Source organism: Eutrigla gurnardus (genome assembly GCF_963514095.1).
Source record: "Eutrigla gurnardus genome assembly, chromosome: 19".
NCBI classification, from domain to species: domain Eukaryota; kingdom Metazoa; phylum Chordata; class Actinopteri; order Perciformes; family Triglidae; genus Eutrigla; species Eutrigla gurnardus.
This window is the reverse complement of record NC_139930.1, coordinates 5,080,060-5,100,720: the sequence shown is the minus strand read 5'-3', so window position 1 is coordinate 5,100,720 and position 20,661 is coordinate 5,080,060. Positions and strand designations below refer to the sequence as shown.

At 44.1% G+C, this 20,661-nt stretch overlaps 3 protein-coding genes across 4 annotated transcripts in view; 1 reads left to right on the top strand and 2 right to left on the bottom strand.

The window, feature by feature from the left end:
* The window catches only part of wdr7 (WD repeat domain 7), a 113,945-nt gene extending 113,088 nt beyond the window's left edge, over positions 1-857 (bottom strand). The window contains exon 1 of one of the 2 annotated variants that reach the window (XM_084035283.1): positions 723-857. The gene's annotated coding sequence lies outside the window, so the exon portion shown is untranslated. The remainder of the gene's footprint in view (positions 1-722) is intronic. The other variant, XM_084035284.1, reaches the window with a different exon arrangement.
* A 695-nt stretch (positions 858-1,552) lies between these two features.
* taf1c (TATA-box binding protein associated factor, RNA polymerase I subunit C) lies at positions 1,553-13,722 on the top strand. Its single transcript, XM_084035209.1, has 15 exons — positions 1,553-2,017; positions 2,890-3,001; positions 3,197-3,246; positions 3,893-3,982; positions 4,379-4,440; positions 4,519-4,769; positions 4,978-5,109; positions 5,189-5,306; positions 5,450-5,521; positions 5,604-5,739; positions 6,165-6,293; positions 6,609-6,807; positions 6,917-7,054; positions 8,603-9,999; positions 12,365-13,722. The coding sequence occupies exons 1-15, from the start codon at positions 1,889-1,891 to the stop codon at positions 12,614-12,616; spliced, it is 3,267 nt and encodes a 1,088-aa protein (XP_083891335.1). The 5' UTR covers positions 1,553-1,888; the 3' UTR covers positions 12,617-13,722.
* ccng2 (cyclin G2) lies at positions 13,565-20,337 on the bottom strand. The gene is made up of 8 exons (XM_084035210.1): positions 20,203-20,337; positions 18,927-19,085; positions 18,575-18,712; positions 17,957-18,207; positions 17,260-17,338; positions 17,020-17,118; positions 16,009-16,208; positions 13,565-14,790 (listed from the first exon to the last, which is right to left on the bottom strand). The coding sequence occupies exons 2-8, from the start codon at positions 19,029-19,031 to the stop codon at positions 14,658-14,660; spliced, it is 1,005 nt and encodes a 334-aa protein (XP_083891336.1). The 5' UTR covers positions 19,032-19,085; positions 20,203-20,337; the 3' UTR covers positions 13,565-14,657.
* Between the last annotated feature and the right edge of the window lie 324 nt (positions 20,338-20,661).

The following is a 20,661-nucleotide window of genomic DNA, read 5'->3' as shown; positions in this document are numbered from 1 at the left end:
CATTGTTGTCTGGTTTTTAGAAGTGTGTTTGTGTCTTTTTGTGGTTCAACTGTATGCAGGAAACTAGCTGGTTCTAATTCGGATTGATACATTTTTCCACCAAGACTAGCAGTCTATATCCGTGGCATGTTAACAATGCTAAACATGTAGCAAGTTAACATGCTAATATGCTAACATTAGCATGTTTGCACATAATTATATGAACGGGCAACATGCTGACATGAACGTTGCTACCATTGTACACAAACATTAAATCAGTACATTAACGTATTGAGTCGTGTCATAGCTCCAGTGCGACACGATTACACCGGGTCACTGCCCTGTCACGAAGCCAGGCACACTAACAGCAATGACACGGACAGTAATAAACAACACAGAATACACACTTTTATACTGAAACATGCCCAGTGAGTGTCTTCGCACTACATTTGAATGATTAACCTTGGCGACACATCCAGGTGTGCGGGCTGTGGAGCAACGTTTTGGGAGAAACGTTCAAAGGGTAAACATTTAATTCACACTCGGATGCAGAGCAGTCACTGATACCTGGAAGGAAGCCAATGGGAATAATGTTTTTTGTCACTGAATAACAGATGTTAAGAGGACAGATATGCTGCGCATTGAAAGCTAACGGTGAAACTGTACCTGCAATGTCGCGACTTCCGGGTTAGCAACACGGCTAACTCAACCAAAACACAACGTTCAAAATTGTTTATACCTACCACAAAAAGTCCTACTAGAGCATGTCCTTCTAGTTGAAGACTTGACGTCGAACGTTTTCCTCCCAGACAAATAAAAACAGAAAGTATCCTGCTTTTCGTTTGGTTTTTTTTTGCCGTTTGTCCAACCGATAAACCGATCTGTTCGGTCAGCTAATCACCTGACAACTGAGAGCCGCATCCGGTCCCACGTTGTCAAAGTAAAACCCTGCAGTAATTCATTTTCCGAACAGCATACGAGAAATTCCTCTTTACTTGTACGACTATAGATGGCTATTTTGTAGTTATTATACGGACAAAAACATCACAAATAAATGCACATATGAATAAATAGAACAATTAATAGAAATACATACAGATATTAGTAAAGGTAATAGTACAAACAAAAAACTGTAAATAATAATTGTATGTAATTCCCTAATTTCTGAAGCTAGTTTTGTATTTATCAGTTACAGTGACAACAACTCAATTACAAAGGTAATAATATTAATTAGAATGTTTCTATAATGATCATCATCAACAACAAGTAATTCGCAATTAACACAAACTTCGGTTTTATTTTTGAAAGGTTACAGTCATGTTTGATACATTTCCGGGCTTAAAAATAAAAGCCCAACATGAGTAGGTTTTTCAAGTCGATTTGATAGACATACTGAGACATACAATTTATTTGTTCTTTCCTTTGTTTTTGGAAAGAACAATATCTAACATGTCAAGACACCTTACATCTTTATTTTGTTGTTTGTGCTCTTTTATATCCTTGCCAATTTAGTGGTAAAAATAGACCAACCGGAAGTCTTACTGTTTTGTTTCCGGCTGCCGCCACGCCGAGCTTGACTTTCGTTTTCTGGCCGCGAGTCTGCGGCACGTGTTGGGCGATACACTAAGGATTTTGGACAATTCTTCCACATCCTGTTGTCTTTTCGGATTACTCCGTTTGGTTCGAGGTGAACAACGTGTATTCTGAGGTGCTGAACGCCTGTCACGATGACGAGAAGAGGAGAAACGTCTTTATTCGTGCTAGCTAACAGCAGAGACGGCGGAACTAGCGTTAGCTGAGCCGGAGAACAACATGTGCAGACTTGTTCCCAGACACAGAGGGAGAGAGAGGCTGAACAAACAACGTGACGTGCGTCGTTTAAAACCCGCTCAGCTATCTTAATTCGTTAATGACATATAATATGGATTACCAGTTCCCACAGCAGCTGTATCCGTCGTTTTACAACTGCGGACCGCCGGACTCGGTCCTGAAACACGGAGCTGGGACCTGGGGCAGCTACGACCGAGTCCTCCCTCAGGTGCGTCAGCTGTCAGCTCATTGCTACTGACTCGTGGTAATACATGTATAACTGTTGCTCTCAACTATATGGACGACACTTGTACCGAAGCCAGCTTCAATTATGACCTCTACATGTAAACTGACTACTTGTAAAGGTATTTTTCCAAAACGTATATTAGCTGAATTATTTACCAAATGCACTTTATTCCGGTCATCATTAATATATTTATTATTTATTGCAATAGTTACCGAATTCACTTTTTTTCAGTCATCACTAATATATTTATTATTAATTAATATGCACGTTTTCAATTATTTGGATGGGTGAGTGAATACTTTTGGCAATATAGTGTATTCATTATCAGCTGTAATATTTATTTCAGTCATCAATAAAATATTTCTTTATTGACCGTGACCAAGATGAAGATGTTATCATAGATGGTAGCAGTAAGGACATGTATATCCACATTTTAAAGAAGGGAAAACGGCTTAAATAACCCAAATATAGTGAATCCTGTGGAACCAAGTACATTGCTAGAGGACAAGAACATTGTCATTGGTCACATGTTGAAGCTTCTGGCAGCTCATTTCTGCTAGAAACATCTTAAAGACAGATTGTGTTGTTGTTTAAGTCATGTGATTTATAAACAGGAGGCATTTAAGGGTCAACAGGACGTTTTGAAGCACCCTGACAATCGCAGACCAGGACAAATTACTGATATATAACCAATACATAATACAGTTGAGAGTTTATTTTATTTCAAAACAACAGCATGATCGACATTGAGTTTTATGTCTCTCTTTTGAATGTAATCTTTTGGGATCTGAAGTTCGAAGGTGTCGTCTGGACTGTGAGGATGTCTCATTGTTTGGTGGTGTGTGTGGTTTCAGGGCAGCTCCGGCCCTCTCTCCACCTGGACGTTCACATCAAGACATCGGGTCAGAGGGGAGACGTGGCGTCACACTGAGCCGGTACCAGTTCCTCTCCTGTCTCCGAAAAAATGTGAGTCCCTGACAGCCGGTTTTTACCCTCCTGGAGGTCACTCAGGTCTCAGACAGCAGCTCTGGTGCGCTGATGCAGGTCTGAGACTAAAGTTAATATCCGTATAACTGCAGACATATCAGAGGGTTAAATGAAACGGTGAGAGAATGCAGAATTCTGATGCAGTTTTATGTAAAACAACTCTTTTATTTCCAGCGTTCCCTTGGCATTTGACGCCTCCAGATCCGCTGGACTTCACAAAACATGTGAGTGAAACAGTTCAATGTTCAATGCATAACAAACCTCTCCGATTAAAGAGATGTGAACTGTGTATCTTTTTGTGTACATTGCTTCATACCTCAGATCTTTAGTAGGGATGCATCGATACCAAATCAATATAATTAGAAATTTTCCCTCAAATCTTTCAAACCGTTTCCTAATTGTATGATACAGTTGATGTGCTACATTACTTAAAATGTGGAAAGATTGCCACAAAAAAAATCCTCGATGCAGAATCATTCAACAAAGCAGCGCGATGCCTCATAGAATTGATTATTTCTAGTTGTATTTTTAACTTGTTTCAGTCAGAAAGGGATTATCTGATGGCAATAAAACATGTTAAATTAAAGGCATTGTTAGAACTGTAATGGTATTATGAAGTACTCATATTGGAACTCGGTATTGGCAAGTACTGAAATCGAAGTACTTGTACTCGGTCTGAAAGACGTGGTATCGGTGCATCTTTAACACTTAATATACACAACAGTAATATAGTATTATTAATGCATTAAAGGGTTATTGTAGGTTTGATGCTGTTGATTTGTATACTTGTATTCATTGTGTTTTTGGATCTCACTGCCGCGCCGCTTAAGAATTTGTGTTTTGAGGTTTCTGAACGGGATTTGTTTTTAGATGCAGAACTTCTTCTTGGACCACTGCCAGGACGCCTTCGGGTGCATGGCTGATATTCTGAGTGAAAACTTCAAACAAGCATCGACAGCGGTGAGATTCACAGGAATAGACTTTCTATGACTGTTGGTTTTTTGTTTATTCATGTATTTGTTTGAATACCTCTTGGACAAAAGAAATCAGACCTCACTTTGGCCTCTGGTCGCTCTATGATCTATGAAACTGAAATATGAAAAGATGCTTGTCAGCCCTTTGTTCTTCTTGTTGGTATCCGTCTTGTTCGCTCTGTAACTGCGATATTTATCTTTCATTTTCAATTAAAGTTAATTATCAAAACAATGGTTAATAGCTTCTCCACCTGTCATTATTTACCAAGCAGTCATTGATAATTATTTCAGTATACATGTAGAAATAAACCATACTGACGCAGCAGCATATGGCGTTCGTTGTAATCAGAGTGTGTGTGATGTGTTTTTAATTTCCATGCAGGGATATCAGAAGGATTCAGTCTACAATGTGCAAAGCGCCCTCGACATGTTGAAGTTTAAAATGTGAGTGGACCTGACTGCTCAGTGAATGTCTCCGGTGATCTGACGGGTGTTTTATTTCATTGTGTGTTTTCTGTCCAGGTGCCCGCTGTCACAACCCTCCAGGGTGCTGAACGTATACAGCGGCCTGCTGGCAGACGTGGTGCCCACCGTCCCTCCCGAGCTCCTGGGTTCTCTGCTGTACGAGGAGCTGACGGAGCAGAGAGACCGCATGCAGTTCTCTGAAGGAGCCACGGGGGGCGCTCTGGCCTTCGTCCCCTTCTCAGACAGCAGGAGCGACTCTCAGCGTGGCTGCCTCCTCTACCCGGGAGACCAAGGGCTGGACTGCCTCAGTATCCTGCACATCAAATCAAATCCTGGAGTTTAGACCAAATATTTCAAATCCAGTAGGTTGTTTTGTCTTCATTTCTTCTGTCAGATCTTTCAAGATAGATATGAATTGGAAAATATATTTTGAACAATAATGGTTGAGGTAGATGTGAAACAGCGTGGTATTTCTCCAGCTTTCTGTCACCTCTGGTTCTTAACGCAGTACCTCAGACTTCCACCGCGTGGAGCTGCAGCACCACAGAGGGGGCTGTAACTGTGTGGACGCCAGCAGCAGTAAGCCGTTCAGCTTCAAGCTGAAAGGCCCCGTCAGACAGATCAGCTCCTCGTCCCTGTTCAACGACTGTAAGAACAAGGTCGTATTCTGATGTCATCGGGGCGCCACGTTACCGGCTGTGCACACAAACCTGTTTGTTGTTTGCAGGTTGTGTCGCAGTGCGGTCGGATCACCTGTGTGGAGTTTGGAGGTTCAGTGAAAGAAACGAACCGCATCTGTTGCAAGTTGTCAACACCAGAGAGGTCGCGACCTGCGTCAGCGTCAGGTGAGCAACCATCTGGGCGGAGCGAGGCGTTGACGCCGACCAGGCTGGGAGTTCAATTCCCCCCACAGAGGGTCAGGACGTTCTGCAAAGTGTCCGACGAGAGAAACCGTTAATGTCACGGCTTTTCTGCTGCGTGTCGTCAGTCCTCATGTTTTAGGTGAAGTCCTGGTGGCGAGTGAGAGCGGAGCGGCGAACCTGTGGACCGTCGGCAAAGGGTGAGAGGGAGGCGTTTCAGGAGTCTCCGATGTGTTCTGTTTCAAGTCCCATTTAAATGAAAACGACTCTCCGTTCCATCAGGATGCAGAAGTTCCGCGAGGAAGATGACAATCTGTACTTCAACGCCAAGTCGTCATGGCGATGGTGCGAGTTTTCCGCCCACCCGAGGGTGATGGTGTACGCAGACAGGACCGGTGTGGAGCTCACAGACATCAGGGTGAGACAGTGGTCGTCTCTTTTTCTCTTCAGTTTCGAGTCAAGTGTCGACCCGTTTTTACCAAAAGAACGACAGTAAATTAACAACATGGCGGCCATCTTTAAGTTTAACTTTGAGGAGTCATGTGACCATGTTTTGGTGTCTTTCCCCGTCGGCTATAAAAAAACTAAATGGGCATCCCTAGCTCGGTTTAACTGGAAGAGGTCAGATGAACCACATGATTTGCATCTTTCTCTTCTAGGTGACGACTAAATGTTAGATTGAATGTAAATTCTCTTCCTTTTCTTCCTCACTTTCTTCTCCTCGCTGCCTCTTTCCTTCATGTTTTCCTCCCTCTGCTCCCACATTCTCTCACTTCCTCCACCTTCTCGTTTCCCTCCTTCCTCTCCATGTCTCATGACCCATCCTTCCCTCTGTCCCTCCAGGAGAGCTCTGCCTCGAATCACACTCTGTTTCGTATCAGCAACACGCCGGAGTGTCGCAGTGGGGAGAGAGTCATCCTGTGCAGGTATCTGGGAGACGTCCACCCCTTCCAGCACCTCGTCACCACTCAGGTACATCCATATAAACTATATAATATATATATATATATATATATATATAAAGTCCCCACAGAGCTCCATGGTAAAATGCTCAACTGTACAACAGAGAAAAACATGCTTACAGCCCATAAAAAAACATGTATTATCCGAGCTTTCCTTGCTTCGTTACAGCCGAGTCAGCCCGACGTACTTTTAGTGCATGTGAGCGCCCCCCACTGGCAAGCAAACGGCCGCTGCTCTGCTCTCATACGGCGGTTACAGCGCAGTCACAACCTCCCAATCTCATATCTTGCACCTTTTTAATTCCTCTCTCTGTCTCTCCGTCAGTACTCGGCCTACATCATGGACGAGCGTTTGCCCTGCGTGCCCATGCTCAAGTGGGATCACATGATGAAGTCCCCTCCCATGTTTTGTCAGGCGGTTTGTGGTTCTGCCTCCTCTGGTTCTGCAGTAGATGAGGCGAGGACCACTAAGGTCGTGCTGGGCTCCCAGAACTCTCAGGAAATCACACTGCTGCAGTACTCGGGTCAGTCGACTTTTCTACAACTTAGTATTAAAACTTTTCAGTGTCTTAGTCCTCTCAAAGGTTTCGTACTCAACGTCTGTATGGAAATCCCTCTGTGTGTGTGTTTTAGGCGGCCGAGCCGAGGCCTGTAACACACGAGGTCCTCCTCGGGCGCTGCTCAGACCCAGAGACAGTCTGAAACACCTTCCTGTCCAGATCCCTCACCGCCTGCAGCTCGCAACCAGCAGGCTGTCCTCGCCTGCTGCAGGTGTGTTTGCATGCATGTAAGAACTGTTGGAAAGTGTTTCTGAGGCTGATGCAGATGTTTAAAAGATAACTATGTATTAATTACTTTTTTAAACAGAAACAACATGACCCTTGAAGGAACAAAATATACAAAATGAACATTTGTATATTATTAATAAGGAGTGGGGATTTTTGTGTGTCTGGTGATTCGATTCTGATTATTGAGGTCACGATTTTTTGAAAAAGTTAAACTAGTAACAATAATGTAAATACACGAAGGCAAATCTAAGATTACATGAATGCATGCTTAACTTGCTCAAACTTTTAATATTTAAAGGCTCATGCACCGGCCGACACGTATGCCTGTTTGTGAGCCTTGGACTGGATTAATGAGTCCTGGATTATACAGCACAAGTCATGTGAGAGCTTTAAACAGATGTTTTTCTGCTGTTCTCTGTTGTGAACTAAGAATTCATATAGTCGAATCTGATTGGTCAAGTCTTGTCCATAGTCGACCGGTGGTCCAGTGATCTTTTTTTGCGGTTCCTCTCCATTTAAGCTTGATGTGGAAATGGAGTAAAAGCAACAGAGGTCCGTGTTACTAATGCTCAGCTGTCTCAGAATAAGGACAGCGTTGTTTAGTGTATAGAAGAGCAGAGATCAGTGGAGCGACACGGTTCCTTATCCTGTTTGCTTTTCATGGTCGTACGTAGAACTTTCCATCCTAATTCAATTTTCCACATCGTAGCAACAGAGAAGAGAAACGACGGGGAAGTGAAGGGAGAGAGACGCAACTGCAAACACTGGTTTCTCGGCCACTTAGATAACTGTTCATGAATTAAAAATATGTCTCAGGCTCGGATAGTGCTACATTCCTGCGTGTTCACACCAAACGCAAAGCGGATTATCGCCCTACCTTACTCGGGCGAGTTTGAACGCAGGATCATTTGTGTTTACTTGATGATCAGTAAGAAGTCTGAAGTCATGCTTTGTTGGGTCTGTCTGCAAGACGACGAGCAAACTGCTTGTTTTCTCAATGGAGTCTGGATTGATGGATGCTAGGCTATGCTAACATCGTAGCTGCTCCATCAACACCTAAAATAACGTCATTTAGGCATAAATACTGGTTCCTCCCCATAGTCTGGTCTGGTCTCTGGACTCATGTGAGCTCCTATCGTAGAGGTCTGAGGAACCACAGACACAGGAGACAACATTTCGTCACACAAATTTCACCTCTTATATGCAATAGCATATAATAGCGAAAGATCACTTTGCATTTGGTTTGAAGACACATTTATGTGAGTTCTCTAATAAATAAATATATGCAGATTCTTTGATTTTGAAATGACCATGTTCTAATGTTCCTGCTTTTTTGTTACTCATATGTCAAAGTGCTATCATCAACAAAGCTATTTGTGCCACACTCAAATACCGTCGACGTAGTGGGGTTGCCAGGTTTGAGTTCTGTCCTAACTACTGTCAACAAACTGGTGACTAGCTTGTTACAAGAGACAACAGATTTGTTTGTACCTTAAAATGCATGAATAGCATTTTTTTTCTTTGCTATCAGGTCTGACTTGTATCCAGAAGAGAGGAGAAGGAGAGGCAGCTGACGAGGAGTGTATCTGTATCCTACAGCTGACGGAGGCGGGAGATATTTTCTACCAGATCCTGGAGCCTGAGCAACCTGACCCCACTGGACCTCCAGCAGCAGAGGACGAGCTGCTGCCACAACCGGCTCCAAAAGAAGCCACAACTGCAGGGAGAAACACAGCCAAACAGCTTCAACCTTATTCTCAGCTGATTATATCGGACACGTCCAGCGATGAGGGCGTCATCGGACCAACTCAGGGTCTGACCGAGCAGCGGTTTGTGGCTGAAACGCCAGAGAGGCAACGAGTGCAGGACGCGGACTCTTCCTCTGAGGATTTGGACCTCGGTTGGAGAGGTCGAAACCTGAAGCAGTTGGGGCTGCAGGTCATTGTCAACGATGATCCAGAGCTGGATCGAGCGAGTGTTTCGGACGTAGTTGTGAAAGTTGATGGAAAGGTTGGTAAAGATGACGCTGATAGGACGGAGGAACCTGTCGGCGTCTCCAGCAGGTTGGGTGGCGTCGCTCCGGTCGAGTGTCAGACGGCAGTGAAACTCAGCGACGCCGCTCTTGTCACATGGAAATATTGGCTCCAGAAATTAATGCAAAAGAATCGTAAAAAGAAGCGGTGTCCACATCGCCAGCAGCACCTCACAATCAAAACTGAAGAGATCCTCCCCCAACCAGACGATGGAGCAAAAGACTCGAAAGCAGAGAAGCGTGTTCGGAGCCTGAGGCGGGATCTGAGAGCTTGCATGTCCAAACGCTCACTGCTGGTTCACAGCGCCGTCAATGCCGCCATCAGCGTGTCAGATGTGATAATGGTGCCCAACACGGTGGATACAGAAGTCTGGAATGACCAGATCAGCCAACGCCTGACCCTTTCCTGGCAGGGGGAGGAGGCGTGGCGGGCCTGGTGGGACGACCAGCTGGGGCTGAACAGGGAGAAGAAAGTGGAGGCTCTGAGGAGGAAGAGGAGGAGGGAGAAGGAGGCAAAGAGAGCCACCGGTCGACGCCTGGAACTGAGCGGGAGCTTCACGTCGACTGTCAGCTACCAGTCGAGGCTGGACGATTTCTCTGATTCAATGGGCTGGTCCTCCGCAGCGAGCCAGGGGGCGCTGTCGGACACCGAAGGTAAGCTGTCCGAGTTGGAGGGCTTCTTGGAGAGCGGGACGCCAAGAGCCACAACACCCTCCGTCATGCAAAGCGACAGTCCGGTTCCCACGACGACGACCACCACACCTCAAAGTGTTCAAAACCGACGAGGTGACCATCAGCTTGCCCTGTCCCAGACACCGAACCCTGTTACCACACCAGCCAGGCAGAGAAGCAAGCGTCCAGAAGAGGACTTCCTCAGATCCCTGTTTGCACCACAGGTGAGAAGGTGTTGTCCGTGTTTGAGTTAGAGTTACTAAACTTCACCTGAAAACATTCAACATTCATGTCCAAATCTTGACATTTAAGTATTTTAATTCTTTAGATTGTGTGATTGTCTGCCCTCTACTGGTTGAAGCCTGGTTATTGCAATCTCATTTTGCTATTGGGCTGATCTGGAGCCAGGTGACCTCATATAAACCAAGGTCTCCGTCTCTGCAGACAGCAGTCAGCATTAGTGAAGAATTGTCTGTTTAGCCTGTGAATTGCTTATGCGATTGCATTTTGTCACTATAACAGACCTTTACAGGTCTAATCACAATAGCCAGCCTGCTCACAGTTATCACATGCTAATTGGAAGGGACTGTTAACGCCCTGAAAGTTGAGCTGAACCAGCATTTTTTTACTATCTGGCCGTGATCTCATGGTGAAACATGATGTGCAGGAAGGAGGAGGAATTTGATCTGATGATTGGAAAGATGAGCTCACCACCCAGGACTCGTGGTTGCAGATTCATTGATGGATTTCGTGATATGATTGGTTGGTTTTAGCTGATGTAAGAATGCATCATATTTTGTTTTCCAGGGAGAAAAAAACATTGACTTTTAATATAAAAGTACAAAGAAATAAAATGTGTTGGGGAGCATCTATTGTTAAATAGACTAGACTTTAAACCATTAAACACTAAAGTCTGGTAACATGTTGAAGTAATGTAGACCAACCAGCAGTTCATGTTCCTGTTCCAAAGGTATGTTCATGCCCAGGTTAGAGCTGTGCAGCTGTGTTGATCTCAGCTCTGCTTGTTGCAGGTTTTGTTGTGGAAGCAGCTTAAATATCAGTCTATATTTGTTGATCGTGAGACAGAAGTTAATTGTTCCTTGCAGTCGGCACCACAGCTTCTTCTTGACGTCTGAGATGTCTGTAAACTATGAAAAACCTTCTTGGTGTTTTACCCAACCAACGTTAATGACCTCAACATATTTCTGGTATGAAGTGAACATTACAACCTCATAAGGCACGAGTGTGACTTCATATTATTAGTTAGTGGCTTCAAAACACAGAGAGGTTATTTGAGGTCTATACAGTTATATATTCATGGAGCAGCATGAACCCAAAATAAACTATTTAGCTGTGATTTAATAGCAATAAAAAGATAAAACGGCTCCTGAAATAAATACACAATGCTGAATAAGTCTGTGTCAGGTCTGTCTGCAAGAGGACAAGCTAACTACTTTTAAAAAGCTAGTTTTCTGAATGGAGTCTGGTTGATGGGTGCTAGGCTATCAATGTAGCTGCTCCATCAACACTCCAAATAAGGTCATCTAGGAATACATACGGAAGCAACTTTGTTGTTTGGACCACAGACAGTCTCTGGTTCCTCCAGATAGTCTGGTCTGGTCTCTGGACTAATGTGAGCTACTATCTAGACCTCTAGGGGACCACAGACAGTCTCTGGTTCCTCCAGATAGTCTGGTCTGGTCTCTGGACTAATGTGAGCTACTATCTAGACCTCTAGGGGACCACAGACAGTCTCTGGTTCCTCCAGATAGTCTGGTCTGGTCTCTGGACTAATGTGAGCTACTATCTAGACCTCTAGGGGACCACAGACAGTCTCTGGTTCCTCCACATAGTCTGGTCTGGTCTCTGGACTAATGTGAGCTACTATCTAGACCTCTAGGGGACCACAGACAGTCTCTGGTTCCTCCACATAGTCTGGTCTGGTCTCTGGACTAATGTGAGCTACTATCCTAGACCTCTAGGGGACCACAGACAGTCTCTGGTTCCTCCAGATAGTCTGGTCTGGTCTCTGGACTAATGTGAGCTACTATCTAGACCTCTAGGGGACCACAGACAGTCTCTGGTTCCTCCAGATAGTCTGGTCTGGTCTCTGGACTAATGTGAGCTACTATCTAGACCTCTAGGGGACCACAGACAGTCTCTGGTTCCTCCAGATAGTCTGGTCTGGTCTCTGGACTAATGTGAGCTACTATCTAGACCTCTAGGGGACCACAGACAGTCTCTGGTTCCTCCACATAGTCTGGTCTGGTCTCTGGACTAATGTGAGCTACTATCTAGACCTCTAGGGGACCACAGACAGTCTCTGGTTCCTCCACATAGTCTGGTCTGGTCTCTGGACTAATGTGAGCTACTATCCTAGACCTCTAGGGGACCACAGACACAGGAGACATGTTGGTTTCTTTCCTTTTTTTGTACCATGAACTACACACACGTTTGTCCATTTAAAATATAACTTTACATGTCAAGAAAGTCTAATTTTGTTTTAGTTTCCACCAACAATAGACGTCTCTCTGAAGAACAGAATTGTCATTTGCCGTCATACTCTCATCAACTTCTGTTTGTTTCTAGGATGAACCCTCGCAGCATGACAGTTATTTCCTGGAAGAGGTGAGCGCCGGCCTCCACCCACCTCCATCCGTGGCCCGGTCGTCCTTGCAGCGCGGCGGCTCCCGGAGGAGCCTCGGGATGGATCCGTCCCAGGACACCTCCGTCTGGTCAGGCTTCTCCCCGTCGCAGCCCTTCTCCCAGAGTTCACAGGGTCGACTGGGGCTGTCACAGGGGTCACAACCAAAGAAGAAGAAGTCCCGCATGGGATTTTGATTGGCTGGTTGGTGTGTCCGTCATACGGAGGGGAGTGCATCGCTGGGAATACCTGTTGTGTCCGTAATAACAAAACCGAACCAAAGGGGCCGGGCCGACCAGACTCAAAGTCAAAGGAATATTTGCTTCTTCAGCTGCCTCAGGATTTGTAAATGGATTTAAAATGGTCCTTTTGGGAATGAACATACAAACTGGATCTAATGAGGGAGGAAAACCACGCTGAGGTTCTGCAGACTGAAGGAGGGCGAGGCGGACTGGTTTGGTAGGACCGAGTGGAATTTCTTATCCTTCTATTGTTTGCTGAGGTCACCGTGCATGTGATGTCATGTGAGGAATGTCAAATGAGCCGTCAGCTCCTCATGAGGCGCTCATGACGCCATTCATAGTGCTTTTGTTTGTTTTTTACTTCAAAGTACTAAAATAAAATATTTTTAGGAATATCTACATTCTGGGACTTGCTGATTTGCACAACTGTGTTTTGTGAAATCTGGATGTCGTTGGACATTTTTCTTTGGCATTTATTTTACTTGGCTAATTGAAAGTCCACCTAGCTCACTATGATCATATTCTTTATCAGCTTTGCCTGAAAAACAGAAGTGACTTAAATAAAACTACTCAAAGACGGGCGTCACACTGAAAAACTACAGGACCCCGTGACGCTTTACAGTCCGTAAACATGGATGCAAAGGGTGTCAGAGGAACAAAGTTAGACTAATTCATAAATAGGGGGTGTGAATTTGTAATCAAAATTGGGATAATTAATCATAATTAATGTAGAAAACGTTTTAGTTTTCCCCCTAAAGACGACCGTCATACTGACAAATATCTGCTGCTGGATTTAAATTCTGTTGCAACATCTGGTTCAGTTTGTTAGTTTGTGGTAGAAAATGATCCAAGCAGCTGTTTTTTTCTTTTCAGACATGATGGAAGAAAAACACCAACAACAGATTAAAAAATAATATTTTTTATAAGATTTTAGACTTTTTTTCAGTACAGGTGACAAAAAGAGAATAAATAACTTAATATCTACAAAGAACTATTAACATTTTTTTTTTGTACATCATTTACAGTTTTACATGTTTTTGTATTAACATTTTTGAAATTTTTTTAGACTTTTTTTCACACAATCAACATTACTTCATTCCACACATCGTTCACTCTGAACATTTTCAAAACACCAAACGTTTTCAAGCTACATCCTAAAAGTATCACTACATTTCCACCAGGCTCATATGTGTTCACATCCACAAACACGCACTAGTTAAGGGTTTTCATCTGAACACCCCGGGGTGTCGGCAGGGGTTTGAACCGGAACGATCTCTCCCCCGCTGCCTTCGAGCAAGGCACGTCACCCTGACCGAACACGGGCGTTGAACACAAGCGCCGGGCAACACAAATTCAAGCCTCCAGCTCATTTAACACTTCAAATTAACAAAGAAAACTGTGCAAATTAAACAGAAGATGAGATCAGACGTGTTCGCTAACGGGAGATCACATGACATCTGAGGAAGTGACAACATTTCCTTTTAAACCCTGTAATTCAAAAAATATAAACCGTTCGGTGATCGAGACTTCAGCGTTTTATCTCAACCGCCTTCTGCTCTCAGCTTCTGTTCGTCCAGAAAACTCCAGTCTTGGATTAACAACAGTTTCAGAAAAAATAATAATAATCTATTAATAATCTAAATAATCTATTAAATAAACCACGTTTTGGCAAATCATTTTCTTGTGGATGACGTGAACCGTTTCTGGTCTGAAGTGACGTCTGAGGTTGAAATGTCTGCTAGCTCAGCACCGTAAGAGACCAGTCTGCGTCGACCACACGCTCATCTAACATCGATCGTTTATCCTGAATGTCTTGCATCCTGGAATGTGACATCTCAACATGCACCACCACATCTACAAACTAAAGTCTACCAGGAAGAGTCAGGACTGCTCAGCTGCCAGTTGTTGTGCGATTCTCCACCAGCACCAGAGCTTCTTAAACAATAAATTAAAGACTTCGGGCCGAGGAAGTTAAAGGCGTAGGGGGGACGAGGCGTCAGGCGTGGAGGTGTTGGCGGTGTTTTTGGCGGCGGAGGTGCTGAGGGAAGTAGGGCCCTTCGGCGTCGCTGCCCAGAGAACTGCTGAGAGACTCTTCACCTGAACTCATCATGTCCTCGGATGAGTCCTCGCTGCAGAGACACGGAGGGACGAATGTCAGTACACACGGTTATTTTAATTATTTTCCTGCTGTTTCAACACACTTCAAGCTTCATGGATACTTGGATCCATCTCATTGATTCTTCACTTTTGTTTTAATTACTCTTTTTTTTTTTCAAACAACAGTCAAATAGTAGACAATCATTCATTCATCGAGCCAAAAGTTTGTTCAGTCAAAGCACAAATTAGTTTGTAACATAGTAATTTAAAGTGAATTTAAATGTTTGACTCTGGGTTTTTTTCTTTCCAGAAATCCAATGATTTAAATTGACGGTAATATTTTAAGTAAACAAATATGGATGAACTAATAGTGAAAATAAGCATCATGGTGCTTCCTGAGCACACTGGGACTTTAGATGTATTAATTCAGAAAGTTGAGGTTGGGAGTTTAACTTAAAGACTATTTGAGAGTCAGCGGTTTGGTTGGACTGAGCTGCTCCTGTCTGCAGGAGTCCCCTGGGGAAAGTCCATGTTTCGGTTCCTCCTCTTTCTTTGTTATACAATTCCAAGTTACATTAAGCTGAGGCCCTCGGGTTTCAAGTGACGTCATGGAAATCTCTGTGTCAGTGGGACACGACCACACCTCCCATCATGCAATGCTGGGAGATATGAGAGGCCCTGACAGGCTCAGACAGCCGGAGGAACCGGTGTGTGTCTGTGTGACGTGTTGTTACAACACATAAGAAACTTGTGTGTTGCTGCAAAGCTGGTTTCCTCAGAGGAAGTGATGCACAAACTCTTAACACAATAATGTCCCATTTAGTCTGCCAGCATCTCTTAGTAGCCTGTTTTCAGTCAAAACTAACAAATAACATTGAGACGAACCACCAAAAGACTTCTGCTTATGTCTGCATGTTTTGTTTTGCAAACAGACATTTGATGTGCATCTGCTTCCTTTTGATTAGAAATGCCCCATTGTCCTCAGGAGTGTAGTGTATTTCATGATCAGCCCGACGTCTGCGTCAGAGTGAAACCAAATCCAACATAGTTCAAATAAGCAACACGTTTATTGCGTTGAGGATGAATCATTTTACGAGGACTTCTGCTCATCGGTGCTCAGAGAATATTGCCATGTTTAGTCACATTGTATGTTGAGTCAGCGTAATAATGAAAATGTTTTATTTGTGATGGTAAACATTGCTTTCGATTTGCGTCTTTTAGTATCTTGCTCAGGTGTGTTTGGGACTGACCTCTCGCTCTCGTCCCAGCAGCCCTCTGGGATGGTGGGCAGCTCGGGGACGGTTCGGTAGCTGTGCAGGTTCTGGGCGGTCCGCCGTGACACGATCCACTGCAGCTTCCTGTGATTGGGTTTGCTGCATTCGGGCGAGGCGTATGCCGACAGACGGAGAGCTACACGCTCACTCCACAGCAGGAGCTCGCAGTCCGTAATCTGAAACCACAAGGCAATTCAGTTTAGCCATTTGGCCATCTTCCCTGTCCGCCCGTCATCAGTAGATTAAAATACTCTTAATTACTTAACAGTATGCTCCTGTTAACAGTAACCTGGTTTCTTTTTCCAGGTCAGGAGGTTAAGCGAAACCAGGTTAAAACGGCTCCTGAAGGTTTGCTCTGAAACCTGATCAGCTGGTCACGTAACAGTTGAACTTTAAAGAGTTTGTAAGTGGGAGCACTGAGTTTAAATATCACTGTGGACGCAACGTAGGAGCAACAAACTATTTAGAATGAAAATACTGTACATCATTTGTCAGAAATCCCACTGTGTCTGTGAGCATTTTACAGTCGAGCTGTCACAACACAAGAAACCAGGTCACGTAACCACAGATGTCAACAGAAAAAATGTTATGGACCAGAGCCGGGACAAGAATAAACAGACGCCCCGCCCCCCAGCGCTATTCACAATATATGTTCACGGAATTCTGTGTTGTGTTCACTTCTGATTGAGCCAGAAAATGCAATCTGACCATGAAGTAATAAGAAATAAACCCACAGGCTGGATTATAAAGATGTTAGTCATGTCGATGTTTATGGAGCTTCATAAAGATCTTCTGTTTGAGCCGATACCAGCAGTAAAATCAAATGTAAGCTTCGGGCTGTCATTCACTCTAAAATGAATTCTCTCCGAGCTGCTGTCGTGGAAAAGCAAACTCTTTTTTTCTGTTGCTGTTGTGATTTTCCACTCCATAAGGTTACCACAGGTGGTAGTTTTCCTGCCTGGGGTTGTTGTGTAAGAGTGTGTTTACCTTTAGGTGTCTCTGGATGTGATAGGCGATTTCCAACATGTCCTCCGACTGAACGCCTTCGATCTCCTGCTTCAGGAGAGACAAGGCCAGGACGGACGGCTGGAGAGGAGAACAGACAGGAGTGTGTTTTATTGTCTGTGTTTAATGTCGACAGCATTAAAAAAGAAATGATTTCTGGGCTAGACTGCTGAGCTACTGTAATCCTCTGTAATAGTCTGACCTATGACCCTGAATTCCTACCTTTGCTTTAGAGAAGGAGATCCGGCACAGGCAGGCTTTGAGTTGAGCCTCCAGCTTCTCCAGGCTCAGAGTCTCCTTCCTGTTAACAAACACCGACAGCAGAGGTTAGGTGTGTTTTCAGCTCAGTGATGTTTCCCAAACATGATTAACTCATGAATCAACACTTTTTAACACAATAGAAAAAGACGGACTATAAACAGACTGCTTAAACCAAAAGCATCATAAAAACTAAACCTGATCTGAACTGTACGTGAGCAACCACCATGCAGCATGTTGAAAACACTGTTCCGGGGTTATGTTAGTGTGAGGCGTCGACGCCAGCTGACAACAAGTCTTATCAGTGCACTTCAGTCAGACGTTGATAGCTGCCTGCCGCCCTGCTACAGGGGGAACTGTTGTGACAAACATGCAGTGGTGTGGAGAAGCTTCGCCAATCAAATCACGGGAAAAATCTGTGTGTTCACACACCAATCTGAACTCTTGCTTTATGTTGACATTCAGAGATGTGAAATTGATTAAGAATGTGCCCCCATCATGGGCAGCAGGCATGTTCAGAGGTGCAGAAGAGAAAGGTCACTAAATGTTGACTTTGATGGATTGTGTATCTGTACCAGGTTTCAAGCCTCGACACGATATAGAAATTAATTACGAAACAGGATGTGAAGTGACACATAACCCCCGTACGTGGCCTCCTCACCTGTCTGCGGAGTGTGAAAGTGCGATCTGGTGGTACAAGTGCAGAAAGGTTAAGGCAGTGATGTCTTTGGACTTGAAGTTGAGCTTCTCGGCAACGATCTTCTCCATGCGGCAGAGGTCGGACACGGTGAACCGGCACTGTCCGATGCGGATGAGCTCGACGGCGGGCGCCAGGTCGCACTCCTCCTCCGTCACTTTGGCCGACATGTGGAGGCAGCTGATGCTGACGCAGGACAGGTGCTTCGGCTGGATCTGAGGTGGAAAACACGCGAGTAAGAAACAGTTTGAAGACAGCCGATAGAGTCAAAAAAGGATGAGATTCATGAGCTGAACCAGCTACCTCAACTATCAGTAACAAAATGGCTTTACTGGTAATGGACTAATTGAAGGAAGTAGGAAGTGATTACCAATGAAAGATGCTGTCTTTTATAAATCCTGTATGTATTTCCTGTAAACATTATGTAACTTATTGAATCCTACACCAGCAGCTAAAAGGACACTGGATAGTTTTCAGGCTTCTTTAAATGACATAAGCAGCTTCAACATGTCCCCGGGCCCTGTGGAAACCAGAAGCTAAGGTGTCCCGTGTCTGCTCCCATCAGGTGGGAGCATCTCGTACCCGTATCATGGCCAGGAATCTGTCCAGCAGGTTAACAGCCAGGACAAAGGTCTGCGTGCTGTAGCCAAAGAAGCTGGTGAGACTCCACAGATCCTCCACTTTGTCATTCCTGCACTTGGCCGAGATCCGATTGTCATTCTGGAAAACAAAGATATGCTGATGATTAAACCGGTTCATCTGCCACACTGATGACTACTTACATGTTGGCAGAGAAGTACTGAAGAGCCTAGTGGTATTATAAAGTAGGTCAGACTGGAGATGTCATTATTTATTCTTTTTTGGCATTTTACAGACATTACAATTAATCAACATGTTTCCCCCTTACTGAGACGTTTTTTATTAAAATGCTCACCTCCGTTGTGGATTCGATGAGGCTCAGCCCCATCTCCTTAGGGAGATAATGAGCCTCCTGCTCATAATTCACCCTCAGCTCCTTCATCAGCTTGAAAGCGTCCATGTCTCTGCCGGCAGGAGGAGGAAGCGACCTCTTGTTTTCACCACAGTATTTTCACTGCAGAACAGGAAAAGCAACCAGGTTCAGCTCCAAACATCACCCTGTATTCCTGACAAATCTGCCAATCTTCTACATTTGTGTGATATTTAAAGTGAAACTTACATGTGTACTTTTGTAATTTAAGTAATTAAATTATTCTGTCTGTTATCACAGTATTATCATTCTCTTTGGTGTATTGTTGCTATACTGTACACTGGCCTACGTGATCTCAGTCCTAACAAGGGGTCACAGCTCGGAGCCCAGCCCACTTCCCCCAGCTGGGCTCCTCCGGTGTCGGGTTTCCTCGGGTAGACGCCTTCCCTGTCCTCTGACCGAAAAACAATCGCTTTTCCAAGGCTTTCTCTGTTACTGAACAACCAAAAAACACACAAAACGCGACCCCTCGGCTTGTAAATGTTCCGTTTTATCGTGTTAGTTGATGCTAACCGAGGATGCTAACGTTAACAGCAGCTAGATGACGTTTTAAATCCTCTCTGGTCGGAGCGGGGGAGGGGCTGCTCTTTTTTCATTCCACAAACCTTAAAGGTGTATCAAAATACGCGGTTTAAACCCACTATTAATTAAAAAAAATAATGTTTAATAGCTCGTCGCATCGCATTAATGCACTGAATATATGTTTGTGGGGTTTCTCTGTGTGGATATTATCGCGTTAAACTGCTCTACTACAGCTCTAGGGATACCAACAACAACAGACGAGCTGAAAAACATCTTCAGCTGTGGGGAGGAGATCGTCACATTACATTAATGTATAACACTCATTCTTGCTCGTCTTTAGACCAATATGAGGGAAATTATAGCCGTCGCTATGAATGCCACCATTTCTTAACACAAATCAGACATTTGACGACGCTGTAATATCCCCATCTATAATAAATTATTTTATTTAAAACATTTTGTAACTTTAGTGAAATTGTGAGAAAACATTTGCATCAGAAAAAGAGAGCATTCATCCTGGACAACCATTAGCTTTTGTTAATTAAGATTAAAGCTAAAAGGGAGATACCGTTGTCGACCGTTCACTTTGGTTATTTTCCTTCTCTATTGTCTCCAGTTAAAGTTAGGTGTTGTGCGAACAGGCAAATATAAAGAATGTAATGATAAATGTTTCCTCTACCTGTTATTGCAGGTTAAATCCACATATCTGTTCTCTTCTGCTGTAACGTTCAGTGCTTCTCGTCTTCTCTCTCCTTTCTCCTTTCTCTTGTTCTCTCTTTTGTTGATGTTGCTAACGCTCACGCCCACCTACGACGTCACACGGCAGCTACCAATCAGAAGCTTGGGTTCAATAATAGAAATCACCTCCTTTCGGGCTTAACGGTATGACTTAAAGCATACACACAATGTTTTTGAAATAGTTTTGTCTTGCTTTCTAATAAATGGCAGGCCGTTTGTATTCGACGTCGATAGCTAAGCTTGAATGCACTGCTAAATGCAACTGGCATCGAAATGCAGCCTATCTGTTACATGAGACGGTTCCCTTCCGAGTGATGCGTCCCGTAGCCAATCAGCGAGCCGTACTTTGGTACGTTCAAATAGTCCGCCCAAAATGAGATACGGTGATTGGTTCATGGTT